The sequence below is a fragment of the Epinephelus fuscoguttatus genome, linkage group LG20 (assembly GCF_011397635.1).
Source record: "Epinephelus fuscoguttatus linkage group LG20, E.fuscoguttatus.final_Chr_v1".
NCBI lineage: Eukaryota > Metazoa > Chordata > Actinopteri > Perciformes > Serranidae > Epinephelus > Epinephelus fuscoguttatus.
In genome coordinates this window covers 8,120,494-8,147,088 of record NC_064771.1, presented here as the reverse complement: position 1 = coordinate 8,147,088, position 26,595 = coordinate 8,120,494, and the positions used below count along the sequence as shown (strand labels likewise).

Here is a 26,595-nt window from a genome sequence, read left to right as displayed (position 1 = left end):
ACAGATTAGGCAGCTTTTATAGCTTGGAAGCCCAGGTGAGCTTAATCAAGGTAACGACCCTCCCATGTCAGCCAACTGCCCGATGAGACTGGCTGAAACATTCTCAAAGATATTGGGAGGGGCATCACACCCCGCCTCTTAAGATCAAGGTTCCACCTTGACATCTGGAACACAAAACATACAAAGCTTGAAACAATTCAACATGAGAAATAACATTTCCACTTTTGACTTGGAGTCTACCAAGTGTCCCCTTTCACATTGGACGAGCCATCATACAAACTTACTTCCGTGTTAACAGTGACCTAAATCTCCACCCACCACCAATCTTACCAGATCCAATCCCTCACCCAGCAACCTTGGATCCAGGGGAGCAATTTAAGAATGAGAAATCTACTGGTATCAGAAGCTAGTGCATGGGAAAAGGGTCACAACAGAACTAATGGCTAGTTAAAGACCTATAGAAAACTCATAGGACTCGATTTGGAACAATACCCACCTCAGAATGCAGATTTGTATCTTGCAGGAATTCAGTAACGTGGGTACAAAGCAGTGAGGTAGAGTCAGCAGGAGATTGTTAAACCCCAACCCAAAGTCCACATCAAAATGTTGCTCTCAGAATGAGCACCAAAGCTCATCACATTCTTACAAGATGGCCTGCAACGAGACAAAGCACAGGTCAGGATGCTCTGCCTATTCAGAATTACAGCTTCTCAAAGCACACTGAACTGGTATTACATAAGTGCTAAACCAAAGTAGCATACCCAAAGGTTCCTCTAAACAAAAGGCTCACTAGCCAACCAAGTCGTCCCAAGACGCACACAAAGAGAACCAAGCTACAACAAAGCTCACATGCAAAACCAAACAAAGCATGAGCTGTAGCACTTATCACCAAAATTAGCAGGCCAAGCTACCAATTTACAGATACGAACAACAAATTTAGTCAACCATTTACTCACTGCCACTGTTTCTTACCAACCAAATTCTACCACATGCCTAGCAGCATGCCCGGCTTAAACAGTTGATAGTGCAACTTACCATCAATACCAATACCAGACAGAGGACATTTATTCAGCAACACTGGCCACAATTTAAGATTACAAACCCACAAAAACAAGTTCACAGGAACATGTGCAATGGTGACGACCTTCAGGAAACCAGGGAAATGCTCCCAAGACAATGTCTTCAACCACATTCTCCGCCACACTAAGTGAAAAAAACAAACTGGTTGATCTCCTGTTGAGGAGAACCACTTCAGCCTACAGAGGGGATGCATGGCTCTTCAAACTAATGTGGCTGTATTCACCAGTTACATGCACCAGTACTTTTGTTTTTCAATTTTCCAAATACATGGGTTTGCAATCAAAGAAAGGGGGAAACAAATGCTGCTCCCTTCCAACATCCACAAAAATGAGCCACACAAAGAACTAAAACAAAAATCCTTGTGTGATACTCCCAAAAGTCTCAATCACAATGCTAATACCAAAACACTTTAAACTGTACTCCTCAAAAGTGCTTAAACTCAATTTAGCATTCACAAACTACAAGTCACAAACCAGACGAGCCCCCACTTGTCACAAACTGGCTCAGAGTATGTGACAATTAGGGAGTCCACACGAAAGATTTACTTAAAACAAGCCAAATTTATTAAACTAAAATTAACTTAATAATCAGTGGAGTGTGTAGATCAGCAAAGTCAGTCATGAAAGCCATGCGTGAGTGAGTGTCAGATGTTCTGTGGAGGTGTTGAAGGTGCAAACCAAAACCAAAGATGCTCAGTGGATGTCAGCTGAAAGGAAGGGAGAGACCAAGTGAACAGATTAGGCAGCTTTTATAGCTTGGAAGCCCAGGTGAGCTTAATCAAGGTAACGACCCTCCCATGTCAGCCAACTGCCTGATGAGACTGGCTGAAACATTCTCAAAGATATTGGGAGGGGCGTCACATACTGGACACTATGGAAGTTAACTCTGGGGTTAATGGTTTTCTATTAACATAGCTGCTGATTAACAGATCTGGCAACTCACAAATGTTGATACTAGGGATGTAAGGATATATCAAAGTTTGTGATATCCCGATAAAAAAAATGTCTGCCATGATATTACATGGTTATTTTGCAAGTATAACTGCAGTCTACCATCTCTCCATGTTGAAAATGATCAGGGCTTGATGTTAACGCTTGCCTGGTGCAAATAAACTCTGTGTTCAGGCAAGTGGAATGCCTCATGCAGTTGTCCGATTGGGCAAGTGAAAAATAAATGTCTAATGTAACATTATCTGAAAAGAAACTGCACAGATGAGAAAAAACCTAACATGCTGGACACTACAGAAGTTAAAGCTGAGGTTGTTGATGTCTTATATGACATAACGTTACCGTTGAAGATCTCAGGAATACTGCATGCCAAAGACTGACTTTTTTGCCCAGAGGCTAACCATCGTGCTGCCTTGATGAGATTGTATCCCTTTCAGAATCTTTATAATCCAGCTTTGAACTGCAGTGTCTATTTTGGAGACATTTTAAAAATGAAATCCAGCATGATAAATCTGATGCTGAATGTCTTTGTTGATTATTTTTCAATTTTTCAGTTTAGAAAGTTAGTTATTGTTCTTGTCAGTTATTGTTCTGTTCATGAGACGTCACCCATCCTCTCCTGCCTCCCCAAGTCCTCAGCCCTGGGTGCCTCAGCCCCTGCTGTCTCAATACAAACTACCTCTACCATCAGCTCCAAGTGGTGTGGCTTTGGACTTGAACCTAGAGGCAAGAAATTTTCGTCGTGAAAGTGTCCTGGGGTTTAGTTACTCTTTAAAAATGTTCCTTCACCCATCTGCAACATGGCAAGTGCAGGCAAACCAGAATTAAACAGTTCCCTAGTTAGCACCAAGGTTCCAAGAACCCTGAATGGAACCAGTTCAAGAACCAGGGCTAATTTGGTGGAAAAGGCGTGGCAGAAGGATGCTCAGACCCAACAAGAAATTGGTGAAAACCAATGTCAGATTTTTTCTTCATAAAAGACATTTTTTCAAGTCATTGTTTGTCTTCGTTTTTACATATATCTTGATAAATATCATATCATGAACTTTTTAATGTGGTAATACTGTGCAGTGAGGATTTGGTATTGTCTCATTCCTTGACTATACAGCACTGTACATACTCACTAAACTCAGAGGAATATATAATTACAGGTCAAACTTAAAAATGGTCTTATTTGAAATTAAAAGGCATACTTGACTGAACAGTCCCTCTTCTCTTACTGCTACAGACACCCACAAGGTGACCCTTGTTTGACTGCATCGTTTGTGAGAAACATGTTTACTGTTGCCTTGTTTGTGCTTTATCTACCTCGATAGCGCCACTTCTCTGTCTTCGCCCTGTCCTTTCCTGGAGCCGAGGCCCTGAGCACTATCTACACTTCCATCCTGTCTCAACACCTGAAAGGAGAGGGCTTCAGCGCAGCCCTGCAGAAGAGCTGTCCCACTGTGGTCCAGTTAGCCTTGGCCCTGCACCAGCGCATGTCCTCCACCTTCCTCCCCACTGCAGTCAAGTTCCACTACATCTTCAACCTGCGAGACCTCTCCAACATATTCCAGGTGACACATAGATAGAAGATGTATCTACACAGACATTCTTTTTAGAGGGCTGATCTCAGGTTAATCTTTTTACAGTCAAATATCAGAAGTTGAAAAAGTTGTATGCTTTTTCTTATCACTCCTCTTTCCTTTCTAACAAGGAGTTAGATATTTTTGCCTTGATTCTCTCGGTTTCAACAGCTCTGCTTCTCACGTGGAAAGAGCCAGGCTTCTGTCACTAATTTTTCATCTAAATTATTATTGATTTAAGAGCTGGGTCTGAAAGCTAGAAATAAGTCTGAAATAAGTGTAACAGAAAATAGAATGGATTTGCACTTCCACGGGTGTTAGTGATGATTTAATGTATTTAAATGAATATAATATCAGAGCACGAAGGCTGTCAAGGGAGAAGCTTCGGGGGCAATATTTCTGTCAAAATCCTCCACGGTTTCATGGAGGGCAGGCTCTCTCATTTAACTCACTCCGTTGTATAATTAATGCTTTAAGCCACTGAGCTATAGGAACTTCAGATTTTATAATGCCATCTAGGAGTTTACAAAGGCAGCTCCTAGTTCTTACGATACTATTATACAATGTACAAAATACATATGCTTTTTTATATTCATCTTTTTAATGATGCACTAATCAATATTTTTTGTATTACAGTGCATCAAATGACTTTGTGTAAGGTGAAAAGATTTGGTTGTAGTAGGCTAAAAGCAGAGCCTGCTGGGTCAAATGTGCAGGCAGAGACTGACAACAGGAAGATAATCAGGACAGGCAACTAAATACAAAGGAGCATACAGTCTGCAGGTTAGCTAGCAGCTCTGTGAGGCTGTATTAAGGCAAAACCACAACCTGTGTAAAAATAATGGATATAGCCACTGTGATATCACCCACTGGTTTGTGGACCATCTTGGATTGGTCCACAAAACAGTGGGTGGTTGCCATCTTGGACTTTTTAAGCCAGAAATAACCCAAGGTAAGTATATATGCAGATGAAAAGGTGGAGTTCTAGAGGAGAGAGGGGTGGATCTGACACTTAGCAGACAGCCTGTAACTCCCAGTGGCCACACCCCTCATTATGGGTAACTTTAAGACTTAATAAAATGTAAACGGATGAGTTTGATAAAAATTCAGCCCCCATACAGTTGTCATGAACCAAAAACTGTTATTTATACCAGGCTGTAAACATGTTTATTTCTGGTGTTAAGTCAGACATTTTAATATGGGTCTATGGACATTGACTGAATTTTGGACTCAGCCACAAGTGGACAAGTGGCAGTTATTGGCATACAGCTTTGAATGCTGCCACTTGGGCACAGCAGTAATAATTTATGAAATTTGACTAGAGCTCTTTAAATCAGTTTATCTTGTTGCACTGCCTATTACAGTCATGTAGTAGCACCCGAGTGGGAAATTTGTTCCACAAACTGTTAATCTTGATACAACAGTTCCTAATAACAGTAGTCGGTGGTCAGAGAATCACTAAAGCTATTACAATTCATCCTGACAGTAACCTGAACGTCTGTACTGAATTTCATGGCAATCCATCCAACAGTTGCTCAGATAATGACAATGAATTGTAATGCCAGCATGAGGGTGACACTGTTGTTCACAGAGTGCCAGAAGGAGTTTTTGAAGAATTAAAAAGAGATCTTGAAAAGGAAGTTCAAACCCTGCCTACTTTCACACCTCAGCACACCTGATCTACCACTGCATGATGTTGGTGTAAATGTCAAATATCAAGTTTTTTGCCATCGGAGGAAGGTTTCAGACACTGTTAGACGGTCAGACCACCACTTTGCTTTAAGCTTATAGAGGCCTTAATGATAAGTCTTGAAGTATCTTATTATTAACCTTATTTTCTGTGTGTCTACTGGGTTTTAGCCATTGTAATGAGTTGTTGCAGATTCGAGCCTTCTGCACTTTAAGATTAAGCATAATTACCATCCCTAAGCTCAAGCCCTGATGACCCCAAGACTCACCTTATAAACCCTTGATCACTGACATCTCAGCCATGAAGCAATAGAAAGTTTAGCTGCACCATAACACTTTGAAGCCAGTGCTTGAAGAGGCCATTGTGCCTGTTTTGTCAGAGTCTTTGTTTTGTTTTGGGGTCTGCACAGCTTGACTGGACGTCCAATAACCACAGAGAGAAAACACTGTCAAAGCTCTCTTGCTGTTCCTCCTCTCCGCCCAAAGAGAGAATAGAAAGAAAGCCAGAAAGGGACTCCTGGAGCTTGTTTGAAGTTTTTCTATCTAACTTATTCAGCTCCTGGCTCTAACACCTTAGGACAGCTGTGAAGAGGTGAGCAGCCTCGCAGCTCACAGCTCTGCCTCAGCTGTAATTCCCCCACCGCGCCTCTGTGCTTTTGCACCTTCAGAAGTGGGAAAGTATTGGTGAGACAGTACAAACGCTTCCTCTAATTTCAAGCATGAGGCCTAAATGGTTGTCACTCAGTGTTTTCTGGCTTGACAGATCAAATGTTTGCCTCAGCTGAAATAATTGGTGGACTTTTTGTATTTCACTTTGTTTTTTAAAACTTTGAAACTTGGAGATGTAGCCGAAGGCAACCGTCTCATTATGATCAACTCTAATGAGCCAGAGAACTGAGCTCAGAGACTCTGTGAGAGCTTGCAGCCCCCCTTGCAAAGGTGTTTTTAACGTGACAAAAGGAGCGGGGCCAGACAACACTCAAGGTTGCATTTTTACAAGAGTATTGTTGCTATTATTTGCTGACAAAGTTCTCAGGTTAGGGGTTTATTTGTTGAATAGTAAGTAGGAGCTTATGCCAGCAGTGTCCTTTCTTTTCCCCTTTTTTCTCTATTACTTCTCCACTTTGTCCTTTACCACTTACTTTGTTGCAGTACTCCATCTTTCTACTCTCTCTCTCCATAAATCTCTACTTTCTCAATGCGTTGGGGCAATCATTACGCCCCATGGATGTTAAATTAGACGTTCTATAAATGAAGTACAGTAGCCAAATTCCACTTAGAGGGCAAGACAAACAGTTTGGCATCCGACTGGGAGCATTGTCAGAGAGCTCTGTTTGCCAATGTTCATTCTCTGCCATGACCAGCGGGCATATCCGAGGGCCTGTCTTCCCCACGTCAGCCTAAATGAGCTCCTCGAAGCTCAAGAGGCGAGGGAGGAGATGGGGGAGGAAAGATGGACGTAGTGAGAGAGGAGGACAGAGACAAGGGAAAGAGAAAGAAAGAGAGTACAAGAGACCTGCGGTGCAGAGAGACTCTGAAGTCGAACTGTACTGACTGCACAATATGTCTGTATGATGTTTCGTGGATAGTCAGCTGGGTGCATTTGTTAGTGGGGGGAAGCATTGTTTGGGGCTCAGAGCATCTGTCAGACTACGAGGAAAGCATGCCCGCTGTAGACGGCCCCACAGACAGACAGATACATGCCGAAACCCAGAACTCTCTAATCCCTCTCCTCTGAGTCGAACAAAGCAATGAAAGATCAGGGACAGGGAGGATGAGATAGTCTGCCAAAGTCTGCTGGATAGAAGGAAAACAAAGTTCTCACTCCTTCTCAGTTTGTGAGTGCTGCACCGTTTGTTTGATCGGTACAACGGACAGCTAAGCCTGTGAGTATGACTGTTACATAGGTTGCCATATGGTGTTAAGTTTTGCTCGGGCACACTTTTTACACAATAAATACAGTGTATCATGACTGACACCTTTCAGCAATGAAATGGAGTAGAAAAAGACAGATCTATTAAAAGTCAAAGGATTATAGTTTTCACATATACTCTGGAAAACATCTTGATTTTTGTAGATCTAGAGTAGCGGCGACAATTCTGGCTCAGTTTGAATCTTCAGTACACACATCCATGCAAATGTTCGCACACACAGGCACACCACCCATCTGCACCATTACACAGTGGATTTAGCAGCCAATTGTCACATTCGGCGGGCTCAGATATGAAGGCGGATCAGATTCAGCTGGCTTTACCCCCGGAGATGATTCTGTTGATTGGAATAACTTCTGGGGCTGGAAACACACAACATCTGCTTGCCTCTGCCTCTGCCTCCTGGGTGACAGTGCGCAGAGGGGAACAAACAGTGCCTGGGCGCCTCTTTGTCCCTTTCCTCATCCTATACGGCACCTGTTTTGTGAGGCACCTAGATTGCGTAGGGTTCTGCCTGACTGCATAATGAATGGCCCGGTGGGAAAGCCAACACGTCACAGAGGCCGCCTCTAGAGACACATTAATCATCCATCATCCACTAAACACTCATCTGCTCATTGTCATGATTTTCTGTTTAAATTTGAGCTATTTTGAACAGAGGATGATGAGAAGAAGGAATTACACACAAAAAAACACATCTGTTTTCAGCTATGTTAGCCAAGTGGATGCTCTGTGGATGCTAATGTTGGCTCGTCTGTCGGTTAGTCAGATCACCACTTATGTCCAGACAGAAATACGACAACAACTATTATATGGATTGCCGTGAAATGTAGTTGAGACCCTCATGGTCCTCAGAGGATGAAGGACTGACTTTTCCTATAGCACCATCATGGGGTTGACATTTTTTGTTTTGTGGTTAAGTAACTTGACAAATACTAGCTAGATGCCGTAAAATGTGTTAAAGATATTCATGGCCACTGGAAGATGAATCATAATGACTAATCCCCTGACGTTTTTATGTACCACCTCAATCTGGTCAAGCATTTTAATTATCCAGTCAAATATGTCCACATCTACTGTATGGACGGGCACAAAGTTTGGTACACACATCCACAGAGGGGAGGGGAGAGATGTTTTTTCTACAGGTTGGTGCACAGGATGAACTGTTGTAACTTTGGTGATCCCACAATTTCCATCGACCCCCATCATCTGGTTAGCTTTTTCAAACTGAGAAAAATCACATGCGGTAGTTCAGGGATCCCTGAAAAGGTGGCAACAATCTTGACACCCCTTTTTAGATTATATGCAAACAAATTCAATGCAAACACTTAACATTAGTAGCCCCCCATATCTTTACCCCACTATTTCCCTAACCCTCCTTTCATTCCCTCTTGGTGATTGTATTACTTTGCCTGCATTTGTTCATTCTGTTGACTTTACAAATGGAAGTAATCCATGTATGTAAGGTGGCCAGGATATCCATGTACAGTGTTTATGCAAGTATGCTTTTTAGTACCTTTGGTCTATATTTTTTCCCCTCTCTCTTTTTCTCTGGAAAAAAAATGGCTGCAAATACTTTGTGTCTAGTGCCAATTAGCAAATGTTAGCGTGCTAGCACACTAGACTCATGTGGTTAGCATTGCAAACTTGTTTAAGACCATGGTAAGTATAATCAAGTCTACTGCCAGTTATCATCATCTTGCTTTAATTCTTGGTGTGCCTTACTTTTATATTTTAAATAAGTCATTCAGTTGTTAAATGCAAATATTACACACCAAATGTATATGGTATTATTATATTCTGTTATACTATATTTATTGTTATTGAGTTGTAGTAGTACTTTTATTCTATGAAATTATTCTCTATTATGCACTTATTATACTTTATAAAACCTTATATCCTGTGCTTTATTGCTGAACTGTACTGTACATTATGTTATACTATACCAATATGATATATATATATCAATATTATATATATATATATATATATATGTATATATATATACATACATATATACATACATATAATTCACCTTATATTTATACCACACTATGTTACACTACTTTATGTTATTGTGGCGTACACCATAGTTTGTGGTATGCTGCTACTGCACTAACCACACCACTAGACAGTATGACACTTATATTTTAGTACAGCTCTGGTCATGGGTAGTGTTTGTAAACTTCTTATTTTGTTATTGTGAGTGTAACTGCACTTTAATAGTTTCCATTTTTATTCTGTTCTTTACTTATTATTCTTTTATTTTATATACTCTAATACTTTGAACACTGATGGCAGAGTCAAACAGTGGTAATTTTTACCTGTATGAAATGCAAAGCATTGTGGGATTGTTAGCAGAAAGTAGAGTACTCACTATAAACACCACTTTTTTTCATTTTATTGTGGTAATTTTCCAGTGCACTGTATAGGAAGTAAAACTCAACCCCAGAATTGGGATACTCAAATGAAATGGCAGACACAAATATACTGCACTGTGTAGTTTATTGGAAGGGATTTTGGACATGGCCTTATTCTTGTTTGAAAATAAACACTGTGGAATCATTACAGTCACAAGCAGACTCTTTCCTTGATTTTTCATAATTCTTCCATCCAGCACCTGCCCACAGAACTTATCTCCACATGCAGCAATACTTCTGAGACAGTGAGATGAAAGAAAAGCACCGCCATTATTTTCTGAGTTTCTCTGACACACCTACTAACAGCATGCCCACTCAATATCCATTGATTTACCCACAGTGACTGTGCTGTATTTCCGTCCTTGTTGTGGTGTAAATGGGCCAAAACAGCCTCTGGAATGAAACTCTAAGCCTTTTTCTCTCCCCTCTCTGCCCAGGGCATTCTCTTCTGTACCGGCGAGTGTCTAAAAGCCCCTCCGGACTTGCTGAAAATCTACCTGCACGAGTCCAACCGGGTCTACAGAGACAAGCTAGTAGAGGAGCAGGACTTCCAGGTCTTTGATAAGCTGCAGGCAGACACACTAAAAAAGTTCCACGAGGTGAGAGTTTTACAAAGTTCAGCAGAGGAAGACAAGAACGGGGCTGGAGGTTTGGGGGGGGGGGGGGGGGATCATTAGGCTGCCTGCTCTGTGTCTGGACCTGGACATCAGTGGCCAACACAGCGAGGAGAAAGTGGAGAGGAGAAAAAGGAATAGAGGGGGGGTGGGAGGGCCAGGAGAGGGTTGGAGAGAATATTAATCAGTGTGGTATGGGGGTCTGGCTGTCAGGGTCTGCGCTGTCAGCCCGGTAAATTGGAAAACATTTTAATGGTTTTCTGTCCAATGCTCCCCTCACTACCCTCTCTGGCTCTATCGCATGCACACTAGTCATGCCACAATGAAGAACCTGACAAGTATATGTGTACACACACCCGCAGAGAGAGAAGGAGAGAGAATAATACTTACCACTCCAGAATATATTATTCAGAGTTGGCACCTTCTGTAAACTTAGGACAATTTGCCCCAGTGCCACAGAGCAATATGCAGCATGTTTTCTTGCTATTTTTACATGCAAACAAGGAAGTCTTTAGAGGCTGTTGCACTGAAAGGAAGTGCATATGATACTATGAAAATGAAGACAGCATCAGAATATAATAAAGATGTGAATTTATAAAAACAACAACATTCATCACACCTACCGTGGCTTCATGCCAATGGAAGTTAGCAGAGAAAACAAGCATCCCTAAGAGACACGCAAAATCTCTCCAGTGAAATTTTCGGGGCCCAACAGTTGCCAGGGTGAAAATGAACTAGGTCACCCTCTGCACAGCTGTGATATTCAGCTGTGTCCCTGTCCAGACTGTTTAAGCATAACACTAATGTTATGCTGACAGGGGAAGTGTGTGGCTTTGTATGTTTACCCCTGCAATATTTGTGTGTGTGTGTGTGTGTGTGTGTGTGTGTGTGTGTGTGTGTGTGTGTGTGTGTGTGTGTGTGTGTGCGTGCGTGCGTGCGTGCGTGCGTGCGTGCGTGTGTGTGTGCACACGCGCGTCTCTCCCCTAGGACATGGAGGACACTCTGGAGCAGACCAGGGAGATGAACCTGTACTGCCACTTTGCCCGTGGGCTGGGGGAGGCCAGGTACATGGCTGCGGAGTCCTGGAGCAGCCTCAATAAAACTCTGCTAGAGGTGCTGGACAGCTACAATGAGGTCAACGCCACACTAAACCTGGTGCTGTTTGAGGACGCCATGGCTCACATGTGAGTGGAAGTTTTGGAACCCCGGGGACTGACTGACTGTGTGTGTGTGTGTGTGTGTGTGTGTGTGTGTGTGTGTGTGTGTGTATGTATGCGTGGGTAAAAAAAAAAGAGTAAAGAAAAAAGTGTTTTTGTCAGTTCTTTTATGTCTGTCAAGGAACTCAACTGGCTTCCCAGGTATTTTAGGATTTACAGTTCTATTTTACAGACTGTCACAAGCAGAGACAGGCAAATCTGTTAAAAGTAATCCAGCATACATCATGACAGCTTACAAAAATGCAGAGAGCGGGATAGGTTTTGCTTCAGTCTAAAAATGTAAAAGTAATAATAATAAAAAAAAAAGTTAAAGGAACAGTTCAACTCCAAATCAAAAATATTTTTTTTCTTTTACCTGTTGTGCATGGATTCTCAGCTTGCTCTGCTTTGGGGCTACTTTTGGAAAATGACAGGAGTCCAGGAGCCTCTTGCAGCAGCCTTGCACATGTACATGAAGGCTTGTCTAGGATTTAAGGACAACATGGGCTAAGCTGGGACCTTTTGTAGGGCACTTTTTTTGATAAACAAGCTCTTTTTTGATACTTTTTCGAATGCACTGTAAATTAGAAAATGGTTGGGGGGCCTGATTTGACCTGTCAGCCATTACTTGAGTATCACTGCTGTAGTGCTCTGTGTTAGTTGATTATGGATTGTTTTGGTGTGATTTACCGAGTGTTGGAGACATTTGCAATATAGATGTCTGCCTTCCCTCTAATATAATGGAACCAGATGACATTGTGTCTACTCATGAACGATCATGTGAGATGTAAACACATGATGTAAACACTCCTTGGCTGAGCTTCAAATTTAGTTTGTTCAGTGGTGCTAGCAGTAGATGCACACTTCCTTCCTGTGTAGTGGTAGAAAGAAAATAGTATACATATTTTCATATATTTTTTGTATATATCTGGGGGTTCAACAGTGTGTTCCTTACTTATCACAAAAATGAGCACTGTAGTGTATTTTTACACCTCATACATCATCCTGGGGCTGTAAAATAGTCCTCAACAAATGGACTATTTCTTCCTCTTTGTATGGTGTCTGTTGAAATCTACAGTGCTGTCATAGGAAATCACTGAGCCTTTTTTAATTAAAAAATGAAGCTAAATATTTGTGTAGCATTTTTGAGGATTTGTGTCTTAAGAAGGAACCAGTTGGCTGAGAGCCACAGACAAGGTAGGGAAGTCAGAAAGTTATGGGAAATGGACAAACGCATCATTACACTCTTTTTCTTTAAAAACCAAATATAAGTGATCTGAGAGAGAGAAAAAAAAAAGACAAAAAATGTTGTCCTATAGTGTGTAGGTCAAAGCCCTGTATTGTGCATAAATATGTGCTTGCTTGATATTCTAAAGACAAACTGGACTGCAGCAGATAATATTTTTTCTGTTTATGAATCCACAAGTCGGAATAATACAACTGCCAACTTCTTGTTTTTAAAGGTCAGTACTTGTTACTCTGTTTGATGCTCAGCATAGTGTTTTGTAAAATGTTAGCATGAAACAGAATGCTTTAGAATAATACATTAGCATTTAGATTCTTATTATTTAATAAGTAAGATGACTGATAAATGTACAAAAGACAAAGGCTAAATTTTCTGAAGGAAATCAAAGTATTCTCACTTAAGCTGAAAATTACAGGTGTATAACCCATAAACAGATTCTCATCTCTTAAAATGTTACATCTTCGCATGTGAAACAGAGAGTTGCAGTTTAGGTTAAAGCACTTAAAGCAATTGAAGTGTCAGTGGAAGTTGAAGCACCAAAAATGATTTTAAGTGTCAGTTGAAGATGAAGCATTGAGTATAGCTGAAGTGTTAGGTAAAAGTAGATGACATTATTAGAGGTGTACTTGATGTAATTGCAAGTATATTTACAATTTAAAGGGTAACTTTGGTACTTTACAACCTGGAGCCTATTTTCTCATGTTTTGGTGTCTAAGTGATTAACGGGAACTACAGTTTCTTAAATTGGTCCAGTATTGAGTGACAGGACTACAGCAAACAATGGCAAAGCAGCCTGCAATGTAATCCCTGAGGGTAGTTGAGCAATTTCACGTCAACTGAAAGTGCCTGTGTTTGCCACTGACAGGCTCAGATAGTTATACTAAGTGTCTGACAACATTAAGGAGAGGATCCTTACAGAGACAGACCATTTAAAAAAAAAAAGTGAGAACCTTTTTGTTGAACCAGAAACAGCCCCGAAAATGCAATCACCAAACACACCAGACTCCATCAAAGTAAACAGTAATTTGAATGTATATAGAGGCAGCATATTTTCACATCTAACTGGGTGAATTTTTTTTTTTTTTAAAGATATGTTTTTGGGCATTTTAGCCTTTAATTGATAGGACAGACAAGTGTGAAAAGGGGAGAGAGAGGGGGAGTGACATGCAGCAAAGGGCCACAGGCTGGAGTCGAACCTGGGCCGCTGCGGCAACAGCCTTGTACATGGGGCGCCTGCTCTACCACTAAGCCACCGACGCCCCTAACTGGGTGAATTAAGGGTTTATTCAACCAAACCAGAGTTGGTCATTGCTGGAACAGTGGAAAGACAAACTGCAGATTTTGGGGCTGTTTCTGGTTAAACAAAAGGATCTTACTCCTTAACAAAAAAGTCTGTCTCTGTAGGAATCCTTTCCATAATGTTGTCAGACACTTAAAATAACTACTTGAGCCTACCAGTGGCAAAAACAAGCACTTCTAGTGGAAGTGTCAGTGCTCAGTTGCCTGCAGGGATTAATTGTAATATTAACTAATATGTTAGTACTGAAATCAATTGAACCATCAGGGGAAGTGTAAGGGGTGATAGCAGTAAACTGTTATTTGAAAAGTTAAAGAATAAAATTAAACTGTTTGCTCAACTGTAAACGATGAAAGCCATTCCTCGAATAATCAATTAGTTGTTTACAGGGTTGGGTATCGTTTGGGTTTTTTCCAATACCAATAATGCTGCCTAAACAGTGCCTTAACCAATACTTTTAAAAAACAGAGCACGAACAACGATCAGTGACATTAGAGAACTGCAAGGATAAATTTAAACTTGAAACTAAACAATATATTTACTCTTCACAATTTAAAGTATACTTACATTTATGAATATGGATAAATACAAAATATAATTAACAAATTTACAAAATAAATAAATCCTGACCCGACTACAATAATTTAACACTAGGTGACAGGTTATTGTCTGCTTGACTCAGGAGAGACTCAGCAGCCAGATATTTCTCCATTATCTGTGTATGAGTGGCTGAGATTGTCACTATGATGAGAATAGCTTGTCTACTTTAACAGTCCGCCTCAAGTGAGCCTGGTCAGGTTCCAGTGGGTGACTGATAGGGATGGGAATCAATTTTCGATAATCGATGATTGATTGGTAAAGATTTTGATCGATCACAAATAATTTTGCTCGATAGTCGCAGTGTTTCCCCTACAATACTACAGGCCCGGCGAGACCCTCCGCCAGACCTATGCCAGGCAAAAAATAACAAGCAGACGGAGGCTCTCATCGCTCTCCAAAGCCTTGGCGGCTTCCACTGAGGGCCTCTGAAAACACTATGCCATTGAAAGACTGAGGTTTCGCTGAAAACTGAAGCCTGTAACCCCTTGCTGGCAACGGTTGTAAACACCCGGGGTGAACCATGCTTCCTCTTTGGCAGGAACTGCACATTGGTCCGACATCCCATTGTTTCAACCATATTAAACCCATTGTTCCTAAGTCCGTTCCGAAATCATCATGATGCCCTGTGGTTAAGGTCTGGTTAGGTTTAGGCACAAAAACCACATGGTTAGGATTAGGAAAAGATCATGGTGTGGGTTAAAATGAAAAAGAAAGTAGCAAACACATAAGCTGTGAGCCTGCTTCGCCTCGAGCCTTTCCCAGCTGACCCAGAGCCGGTCGCGGCGCACCATCAAGGTAGAAATACGCCCACCAGGAGGCGTTCAGCACCACAGACAGTCGGACTAATGGGCTGTCGGACCAATGACATGGACCCCTCTTTGGTCTGGGGGGTTGAAGCTCAAAACTGGGGCAGCTGCGCTCTCTTGCAGCGACAGTCTGCACTGCACTCTTTTGTTTTCTTTCTTTTGAAATACTCACTTATCAATTAATCGATAATTGATCGTTAATTTTTTTGATGATCTAATAATGAATTTTGATCGTTTGCCCATCCCTAGTGGCTAACATAGTTTGCTAACTTCAGGGCTAACTCTTGCCACTTTATTGAGCAAGTGGTAGGCAAGACATGGGAACTTGGCTTGGGTCATGAGGTGTTGTAGCACGTTTTCATTGAAATATAGCCTAACCTGTTCACTCTCTGGCTCTCTCTCTCATGCACACTAGCTCTTGCTGACATTTGCGCTGAAATGAGACAATGAAATCTGTGTTATGATTTGTCTTGGATTTCATTTGGATTTCAGTTCCCAGCCCTAGTTGTTTGGTCTATGTAATATCAGAAAATTGTGAAAAATGTCAATCAGTATTTCTAAAAGCCCAAGATGACATCTGCAGATGTCTTGTTTTGTCCGCAGCCCAAAAATATACAGTTTAGTGTCATAGAGAATTGAAGACACCAGATAATATTCACACTTAAGAGGCTGGAATCAGAGAGTTTTTGATTTTTGTTCCTTGAAAACGTACTCAAAATAGTTTATAATTTATTATTTATTATTTTATTATTTTTTATTGTTACAGCTCTAATTTCTGAGTTGACTTGTGAGCAGTTAAAGCAGTTAAACTGTCAGTCGAGGTGTAAGCTAGGAAAGCAATTGAAATTTCAGTGGAAGTGTTAAAGTAAGTCGAGGTGTGTGCCATGTAAACAGTTGAAGTGTCAATTGGTATGTAAGTAGTGGTAACAGTTAAAATGTGCTGTTTATTGCTTTTGGCATCGACCTCAAATGAAGCAATAAAAAATAAAAATGAAATCAATTCATTTTATGGATGAACATGAGGACCTTTTTTCTTGCTTTCCTCAAGGCACAAAGATTGTCAGGAGCACAGTAGTGTTTCTTAATGAAAACAGAGTGGTGAATATGGTGGTGACAGGCAGTATGAAAGCAGAGAGAGGAGACAGAAACTAAGTGTGTTTGTTTGTCTTTGGCTGTTTGTCTTCTGAGTCAGAGACTGTCTTTATCTGGCTCGCCTCCCTCTACCTTTTACGGTATCTCACCCTTCCACCGATTCCTCCCTCACACCTTTCCCTCCCCCGACTGTCTTCACCTCCGCATGTAGCTGCCGTATAAACCGAATCCTGGAGTCCCCACGGGGGAATGCGCTGCTGGTCGGAGTGGGTGGCAGCGGCAAGCAGAGTCTGACCCGACTGGCTGCCTTCATCTCCAATCTGGAGGTTTTCCAGATCACCTTGAGAAAAGGATACAGTATTACCGACCTCAAGGTATGCGGAGGATTACATTGCAAAAACATACCACACTGTAAAAACATCCAACTGAACAACTCAATTAGTCACATATTAAGTATCAAATGGTTTCCAGCAGCAAGGTGAGGTTTAATTTTAAACATGGAGGTGTTGTAGACTTAATCCCTACAGTAAACACAGTACTGGTAATCCACAGAGTATCCTCACAGTGATTCGGGTCTCAGGCATGTACCACTGCAAAATAACACATCTCTAGCCCTCTCACAGCCAAATCTCATTATGTGTGTCACTCTCCCACCCCATGTCTTTCTCTCTCCCTGTCACCCAGAGTGACCTGGCGTCCCTCTACATCAAAGCTGGCGTGAAGAATATTGGCACCGTATTCCTAATGACTGACGCCCAAGTGGCAGACGAGAAGTTCCTCGTTCTGGTCAACGATCTGTTGGCATCTGGTAATGGCAGGCTTCGCTAATTACTGTGTGTCATGTTTTGCAAGAGAGAAATGCTTTTGCTTTGCCACAGCAACAAATCACTGTGATGGCATTTTTTTTCTGCAGCATTATTCATCATCTACAACACATCATTGTGAAGCATTGCAAGCAAGGCCGGAATCACATCCAGATTTATACTCCAAATCTGAAGGGTGCAATATAAAGCATTATGAAATCGGAAACTAAAATTATTATGTACTGATGTTTGCAGTGCAGTAGTTTGGCAGTTAGTTTGCATAAGTGAATTTACATTATAATTTTTGTGCTGGAAAGGATGGCGTATGCCAACCAACAGATGCAAACAACAACAATACTTTCTATTTCAAAGTTGAAGACAAACTACTGACTACTGTTTGTACTTCTAAGGGGATAAATAATTCAAATTTTTCAATACAAATAAAAGGACGAATTCTTCGGAATAAAACATCTACTTGCTTGATTCAATGCAGGTTTTCTCCCGCAGCTTAACTTGGGGTGGTGTGACCAGTAGAAGTTATGGGGGCTAATGTTAGCAAACTTTGGATGTATATTGCTTTGTAACTGACATTACTGAGTCAGTTTGCTGAACTCTCTTTATTCACTATTACACTACATGCTACTCAACAATACATTTTAGCGTGTCACAAATAAACATTTCAGTGTTTACTTTTTATCACAAAAACAAAACAAGATGCTAACACACCATATTTTACGAGCAGTGTTGTGCATGTCACAAATGATTGAATTACTTCAATAAATACTGCATATTAAAGTAATTATTATAAGGGAAAGTGACTTTGCACACATAGCTATATTATTTCAGTGGTGTTGTGGGACAATGTGAGACAAGATAACTGTCAAACTTTATCTTTGATAGTACCCGTTATCACCATGATGAAAAATTAAGTAGTGGAACAATAAAGCACAAGATGCTTTGATATGCCTATTTATTATAGCCACAACAGACCTTAAATAAAGCAACGTCAGATTTTAATCCTCCTTGGCAGAGTAAAATAAGATAACAACTCTCTCTCAGACATTTGACACTAAGTTCTTATCATGATAGGCCAATTGAAATAAAAGTGATGAAAGCTATTATCAAAAACTTAAGCATACTGAGGTTTATCCTTGAAAGGTAACAGTTATTTAAATACTGCACATAGATTACAACTCGCCACTGTAGGCCTATTTGTCCTTAACTTATGGAGGGAAAATAACGTCCATATTTCCAGGAAAGCTAGCTCATATTGCCTCAATTGTGTATGCCAACAGTCTTATGCTGATTTGAGGATTCACGGCATTTACTGAGCCATCATAAGGCTGGGTGAGTCACTCTTGTACAGTAAACTAGCTCGAGTCGACCCATGGGTCGTGCATTCCTCAGAATAACGTTGAGTCATTAATAACTTATAGAAACATTGCAGTAGTTGCCTTCTCTTCCCCTACCCCTGTCAAAAAATCCAGGGCGCATGCTGCGTTTGTCTCCTATGATAAAGACAAAAGTAACAAGCCCATCTAAATTGCAGTAATCAGAATGGTGTTATTTGATTTTAAAAAGTGATGAGTTACATTTCTAGTTACCACCAAAAGTAGTAGACGTACACTGGTCACTAGTAGACCTGTTTGTTGTTTCTTGCTTATGGTCTCATTCCATTTAAGAGAGGGACTGTCCAAATGACAACTACAACTTTTGAGCTAACGATCATGCAAAAGACAAAGACCAATGAAGGTGTAAATGCGCCCCTTGTTGGCGGCCGTACTAGCTTGTCCATGTCTACTACAGACTCATGAGCTAAAGAGAAGAAGTGCAAAACTGAGCTCTTCTTGATAATGTGTTTAAACTAAGAGACAAACATGGTAGAGATGATGACCTTGCCATCCGTCTTTATTTTTCACCTGTATTTAGTTTTAATAAAGCAGTGTCTTTTACTAGTTTTCAAGCGTAATCAATCAGTGTAATTTTTTTCAAACATAAAATTGATGAAACGGAGGGACATTAGGTCAAAAGTCAAGCAACTGGAACTGCCTGATTTAAAAAAAAAAAAAAAAAAACAAGTTTAAAAAAAGTACAGTGAAACACAAACGTGGCACTGACAATTTTTAGGTGCTGTATATATGTCGACAGTCCCTGCTCTGCTCCTCTTGTGAGGCTGTGACTTAAAGCAGATCTGTGCATTAGCATAAGCCCTGTGTATGAACTCCTGCTGCCACCACCTGTATTAACACACCCAGATTTGATAAAAGAGTCTCAGTGTCACTTCAGATCCTAAGAAGATAAGAAAGTTGTAGCAAGTTCTTGCACAAGTTTAACTGAGAGAAATCAAAATGACTGCTTGCCACAATCTTGGTGGTCTTCCCAGTGATAACGTGTGTGATTTTGTCCATTCAAGGAGAGATTCCTGACCTGTTCCCAGATGACGAGGTGGAGAACATCATTGGCAGCGTGAGGCCAGAGGTCCGCGGCTCGGGATTGATGGATACGAGAGAAAACTGCTGGAAGTTCTTCATCGACCGGGTTCGCCGACAGCTCAAGGTGAACCAGTCAGATTGTCAGACAAGCACAGGACAAAAAAACTGTGTTCTTCTGCAATTTACCACTAATCATCCAGAGAAAGTTGCTCTCAGCGGCTCTCCTTAGAGGGAAGTTTGTCATAAATTTCCCTCATAGAACTCCGTATATGATCTCCACCCTCTCTTAATACAGCAATAGCATGCCGCCTCACACTCTAATTGACGATTCAAAAATAAAAAAACCCTCATACTTGGATAAACAGCTGGCTTTATGATGAAGCCTTTCCCTAGACAATTTTCTTTGCTGACATTTTCAGATGAACTTGAATGCTTTCAGAGGCAGTGGACGTCGTTATAAATCACCGGCATGAGCAGAAAAGCCGCCGTTTAGCTGCAGATAATTTCACCAACATGTAGCCGCTTTGTTCCCCCTCGGGAGAGAGGGATTCCAGGGGGTTGCTTATCCTGTCATTATTACAGTGTGCTGCACCACCACCACCACCACCACCACCGCCCACATCCTCCACCTCCCCTTCTGGCTCCCAGCTCAAGCCTCTCTGGGTTGGAGAGTGAATAAATTGGGAAGGCAATCCCATGAGCACGGGCTTGTAAAGAGTGGATTTCTCACTATTTGGCTCTCTGTCTGTCTGGATGGAAAGGGCGCTTTTCAAAAAATGTTGGCAGTCAGATTTAGAACTAACTCTGCATGGTGAGCACCAGTTTAAATCCCAAGACAAACATTTAAATCATTACTAAAATCAGACCTAGGAGTAGATTTAGGTTTGGACCAGTGGTTCCTAGCCTGGCTTTTGGGACCTCCCATAAGTTGTCGTTAGATGTCTCTAAAGGGGTTACAGGATGATTAAATTAATGTGTTTGGACTTCTCTCAAATCTTTGACTTTTTTCTTTGACCTCTTAAAGCAACACAAAGGAGTTTTTGAGCCCTCAAAATATATATCCAAGATCCTTGTGATGGTACATCAACTCACAATAGATTGGATGACATCTCCGTCATTGCTTGAGAGCGTCTGTTTCACTTGCACTGGCACTATGCAGTTTTGGGGATCGAGTAGGAACCTGGACACAAAAAAGACTACAAAATTTGGCTGCTTTACGGCATATGTCATATTCCCCTCCTCGTCATATCCCCCTCCTCTCTTTAGACTAGCCGAACTGAGGTGAACTAAGTTAGACGTGGTTGTCATGGCTGAAGCGACAAAGAAAAGGAAGAAGGTTGTCAAGGTGTTGTCCGAGGAGACAAAGAAAAGAAAATGGGAGAGCGATAAAACAAGAGAAAAATGAAAATTTGATCTAATGAAACAATCTGAAACAATCTCATTGAATGGACTTCTTATACTGTTGCTTAAAAGGTGCACACTTTCAAATAAATATGCCGTCATTCAAATATTAACAAAATAGGGCCGTAATTGACAGGGGAGTCGCAGGGGAAAAAACAGGAGAAACTTGAGAGCAATTTGTTCTGTTTCTAGGTAATGCTCTTACACATACTGGTATTCATTTGTCATTGGGCTGCTGCAACTGTATTTGGTGTGCACTGATAGTAGAAAGTGTCTAATCATTTCTTGGTGTTTATTATTGACTGACTTCTGACTTTTGGGCCACATTTAAGTGTCGGAATAAATTACAACATTTTTTGCCAATACAAAGACACAAATCAGAGCTGTAAGGCCATCTGTTAAGTAGGTGCACTTTTTGCTCTCACTGGTGCTAGTAATGCCTAACCAGTGCCTCCAGGCACTTTTCTTCTGACCCAACTGACACAACACCAGAACTTAGGGGTGTAAGCGAGACTGGTGGATTTGTGAAGTATGTTGAGTCTTAAGCCTGGGCTTTCAGTGTCACAATTGTGGCCCTCTTGTAACCTGGCTAGATCACTATGGCAACTCATGCTGCAGAACTAACCTGGTCCAGTTTATGTCCAGATTTTGGGATTGAAATCAGCCCAAAATTTCCTTACACTTCTTTGGAAATAGTGTCACTCTATGGGCAACAGTCAATCTGCAATCTACAGTGCCTTTCTGTACCTTTTCAGACACAATACAACAATGGCGTCTCTGCAGTCTGACACCCATTATTTCCTATGTTTTGTGACACCCCATGACAGCTTGTTGCTGTGTCAAGTAAAGCGCATGCACAGCCACAGCTGCACCAAACCCAGCAGCAAGCACAGCTCCAATCATGTTGTGTTTGAAAAGGCCTTATAAGTGGTAACGATTCCCAGATGAGGGATACGTTATATGTATGCAAACTTGTTGAGCTTTAAGTAATGCCACCGAAGAAAGCCACACAATTAAAGTAGCATAAACTGTATGCATCGCATTGTGCTTTTTTTGTCACAGTAATCATATCAGTGATGCAGAAAATCTAATCAAGAATAGTGTTTTATTTTATTTGTTGCTCTTACTGAAATACTGATTGTCTTTGTAGTGTTCTCTGTTCATTTACCCACATTGCCACTCTGGATTAGGTTTTAAACTTGGTCCTGATTTGCTGAAGTCTGTTTAACACTGCTGGTATATTACATCTAATAGAACACCAATTAGAAAATTGATTAGTCTAGTGGTATTTATCGCAGATAATATTCAACCGATGAAACGTATTTCACTTTGATTAGGCTAGAAATTGAAGTGATTTCCATGACCATCCATTTCATGATGGGGAGATATAAAAATTAATGAAGAACATGGTCATGTTTAGTTCTGCCTCCTTTTGAGGAGTTTTGTCTGCACTGTGCCGGATGGGGATGAGAATAGGTTTATGTGATTGAGTACTGATGGATTAGTATAGAACAGGAGTAGGACTAGACAAATATGTTGCTTCATCCTACTCCATTTAAAGCATAAAAAGTTAATTTAGGTTGCTTATTGAAAGTCTGTCATATATTATCATCGTTGTGTATGGGTTATTGCTGTTATATTTGTTTTTTATATATATATATATATATATATATATATATATATATATATGTTCCTTTTCAAAATGTTCAAATAAAGTATATTCAATTTAGTTCAGTGCAATGAAAGCAGCTGTTTGAAGCTCCAGCGTAAAGCCATTGTCATAGGAATTGTAAGATAAGTATGCAGAGACTTCTCTCTCCAGCCTTGATTATCATCAGTAGTGTCTTTGGGTGTGCCTTCTGCATGTTTGTTTCTAATGGTATCAAGCATCTGGCTGAGCTTCTCAACAAGCCAGCTGTTAGTCTCCAACAGTGAAAATCAGTCTGACGTAGCCCATAGCTTAACACACTCTTTTAATTCACATGCTTGCTGGAGGCTTTATTTGCTTAATGATGTAGCTGCAAATAATTAATTCGCAGTTTTCCATTCTTCCCCCTCTTGACCATGAAGAAGTGCTAATCAGAGCAGGAATCCCCCGCCTTTTTCTTCTCAGTGTGACTGTGACTCCAGTTGTACTCACAGAGAAAGAAAATGACTATGATCTTGGTGCTTTATCAGTTGTATTTGACCTTGGTGAGTGTGTCTGTCTGTGTGCTTGCATTGCAGGTGGCTCTGTGTTTCTCTCCAGTTGGTAGTAAACTGAGGGTTCGCAGCAGGAAGTTCCCTGCAGTGGTGAACTGCACAGCCATCGACTGGTTCCACGAGTGGCCGCGGGAGGCGCTGGAGTCGGTCAGCTTCAAGTTCCTCCAGGAGGTGGAGAATATTGAGGTGAGAACAGCTCATACTTTAATATACACACAGGGACGAAGCCACCCACAAAAATGATGTTCACACTCTGAAAATATAATTTCAAATGTCAGGCACCGTGACACAACCAATGTGATATTTATTTCAATAGCAGACCAGAGGACCCGAAAATTAAATTCGAAACCTGAGCCTCAGGAAATATTGCTTTCCAGCCAAATCTGCACAGTCATCTTCTTTTAATGGTGAACTAACCAGTTCTGGGATTTATAATTCTTGCAGCCTGAAGTGAAAGAATCAGTCAGTAAATTCATGGCATACGTCCACATGAGCGTCAATCAGATGTCCAAGGACTACCTGGCCAACGAGCGACGCTACAATTACACCACGCCCAAGTCTTTCCTGGAACAGATCAAGTTGTATCGTAGTCTGCTGGGCCAGAAGAGCAAAGACCTCACCACCAAGATGGAGCGGCTGGAGAACGGCCTGCAGAAGCTCAACAGCACCTCAGCTCAGGTACTGTCCACAAGCATCCATTTAGAACTTAACCCAGGTTTCATAAAAAATATTCTGTATTTAAGTGCTGTATCTTACATACTATTCTGAGCCATCATAGCCAGCAAATGGATTAGGCTACATCTTTTTTTTTTTTTTTCAAATATATTTGTTCTTTCCTAATTAATTTTGCAATTTTTAGTGTTTGGGGCCCGTGACCCCTCATTTACATTTCAGAATTCCCATGATGTCGCAGTTACACAGATGATCTTAAAAGTCCAACAGCTGACTAAACAATCTTACCACACAGTCCATTTAGCAGCAGCTTTGGTGCTTTTGTTTATATTCCATGATCCTCACTAACATATGGAGTATGCCATGGAATTGTAAACATAGTTGTTTTTAAAGCGGTCTGGAACAGGAGTGGGACCAGAAGCATCTACTAGAGCAAATACAAGACATAAGCTTGCAGATTTGTCTAGTTCCTAGATTACCGTTTAGTAGCTGTTCTGATTTCACTTTTAAGAAGTAGGAATAGATATTAATTTCACACTTGTGTTGGAGTTTGACCAAAATGAACATAGAAATTAGTCCTCTAGGATAGCCATCTTTCTTGCTAACTGCATAAGAATCCCCTTTCTGGCTAACCAAGCTAGCTTCATGGCAGTTTGTTTTCATGTGTGAAGCTGTGGGTTGCTTTCTATTTAGCTCATGTACTGACTAGAGAAGTAGCTGCCAGGTTAGCATGACTCATATTCAGAATGGCCACAATGACAAGACTATGACCCAGGCTGAAAAATAGCTACGCTTTCCTTTTATCAGTCAAACAGCTACTCCATCTCTGTTCATTGGGACCCTGAGCACTGCTACTCTTCTCTCATACCAGGTAATGAATGCCTTTCAACTGACAGCGCAGGGGTACATTGGTCAACATTAGCTGTCTGGAATAAAAAAAAAAAAAAAAAAGCTAAGGCACTGACTAAAATTGAGAATCACTGCAGTTCTCACTAGAGGTGTCAGCTGTTAATCTAATGGTTGGCATCTTGTTTTGGAATGAAAATGATCTGCAATAGTATATTAAACGGACAGTGCATCCCAAAACCAAAACTACGTAGTTTTACTGTGACATGTAGTGGTTTTTATTAATCTAGATTGCTTTGGTGTGAGTTGCAGAGTGTTGGGGATATTGGTTGTAGAGATGTCTGCCTTCTCTACTATCATGGAATTAATTAGCACTTTGCTTGTGGTGCTTAAAGTGCCAGAAAATACATTTAAAAAACTCAACAGCAGTGCCTCTTTCCAGAAATCATGCCTTGGTTACACAAGATAATCTACAGACCTTATTGTGAACAGTTTCATGTTGGAACTTTTTTCTTTCTACCAGACCACACCTGCCAGCTGTGTCACTGTGCAAAAAGAGGCATGTATCTACTGCTAGCTCGCCTAGCATCACTAAACTAATGTTACAGCTCAGCCTAGCAGGACATCATTAGTGTTTACACTGGTTTACTGGTGTGATAGAAGTAGTGCCATGTATAGTAGTAATGATTGCAGTAATAATGGTAGTAATAGTTGTAGTTAGTTTTCTACTTGTAAGAAAGGAGTGATAAAGTAGTAATAATTACAATAGCAGTAGAAATAGTATTAGTCTTAGTAGTAATGGTGTTCATACTTTATATATGCCATACACAGCCAATCACCCTACTTAGCTTTACGCAGAGTAGAAAAATACCTGGGTGACTCTTTGTCCTCTCTTTATTTTGTCTCAGGAAATGTTTATTTGCATCATTTGATGTTTCCATCTTTAATATCCACACCTGGATCCATTTGTCCAAATGTTTACCATCTCCACACCTTTGCAGAAGAGAGCTATATAAATAATGCAACACAGGGTCTGTGTATGAAGCAGCCCTAATTATAGAGGCACTGTGCAAGTAAATGTAAAACCACACACACACACACACAGTTTTCACCTACATACTGCATCCTCTCCGCTTTGCATAAACATGCCCACACATACCACCCGCACAAAATCACACACATGCGTAAACACCGTTTACACATAAGTGACATCAATGTATTGGAAGGCACTGAGTGTCCTGTGTTTTTGTTTGCCGTCACCCGTTTACTGTGGGAAGGAGCCAACACACACACACACACACACACACACACTGTATATAGGAGCTGTATGGTAATTGAGAAGCCTTCTAATTAGAGAGCACAGCCTTTACAGCAGCAAGCCACCATTAATGCACCCTGTGTTTGTTAGTTCATCCACACTGATAGCCGTGCTGCTATAAGTACTGTTATTTAACATTCAGTGCAAGAGAATCCCAGGCTCACCAGGGGCTACTGTGGTCATGATAAACAAGGAGAGTTAAAGCAAAGGGTGTGTGTGTGTGTGTGTGTGTGTGTGTGTGTGTGTGCATGTACGTTTGAGAGCAGTGATCAAGCATACACTGTATTCACACACAAAAGCACACACACATATGTGCCTCACCCTTTGTTACAATGCAGTATTAATGACAGTAGTTCAAGTAGTCATATTAATAGTCCTAGTAGCTGCATGTTTCATAAAAGTGGTACAAGTAAGAAGTACAGGTATCAACAGTAGAAG

General features: G+C 40.9%; 1 protein-coding gene across 1 annotated transcript in view; it reads left to right on the top strand.

Moving 5' to 3' along the window:
- dnah9 (dynein, axonemal, heavy chain 9) overlaps positions 1-26,595 on the top strand; it is a 209,517-nt gene that overhangs the window by 99,919 nt on the left and 83,003 nt on the right. The window contains exons 47-54 of the mRNA XM_049562910.1: positions 3,344-3,583; positions 10,070-10,231; positions 11,234-11,430; positions 16,695-16,857; positions 17,168-17,291; positions 19,700-19,842; positions 23,346-23,507; positions 23,766-23,999. Of these exons, the coding sequence (XP_049418867.1) occupies positions 3,344-3,583; positions 10,070-10,231; positions 11,234-11,430; positions 16,695-16,857; positions 17,168-17,291; positions 19,700-19,842; positions 23,346-23,507; positions 23,766-23,999 (1,425 nt within the window). The remainder of the gene's footprint in view (positions 1-3,343; positions 3,584-10,069; positions 10,232-11,233; positions 11,431-16,694; positions 16,858-17,167; positions 17,292-19,699; positions 19,843-23,345; positions 23,508-23,765; positions 24,000-26,595) is intronic.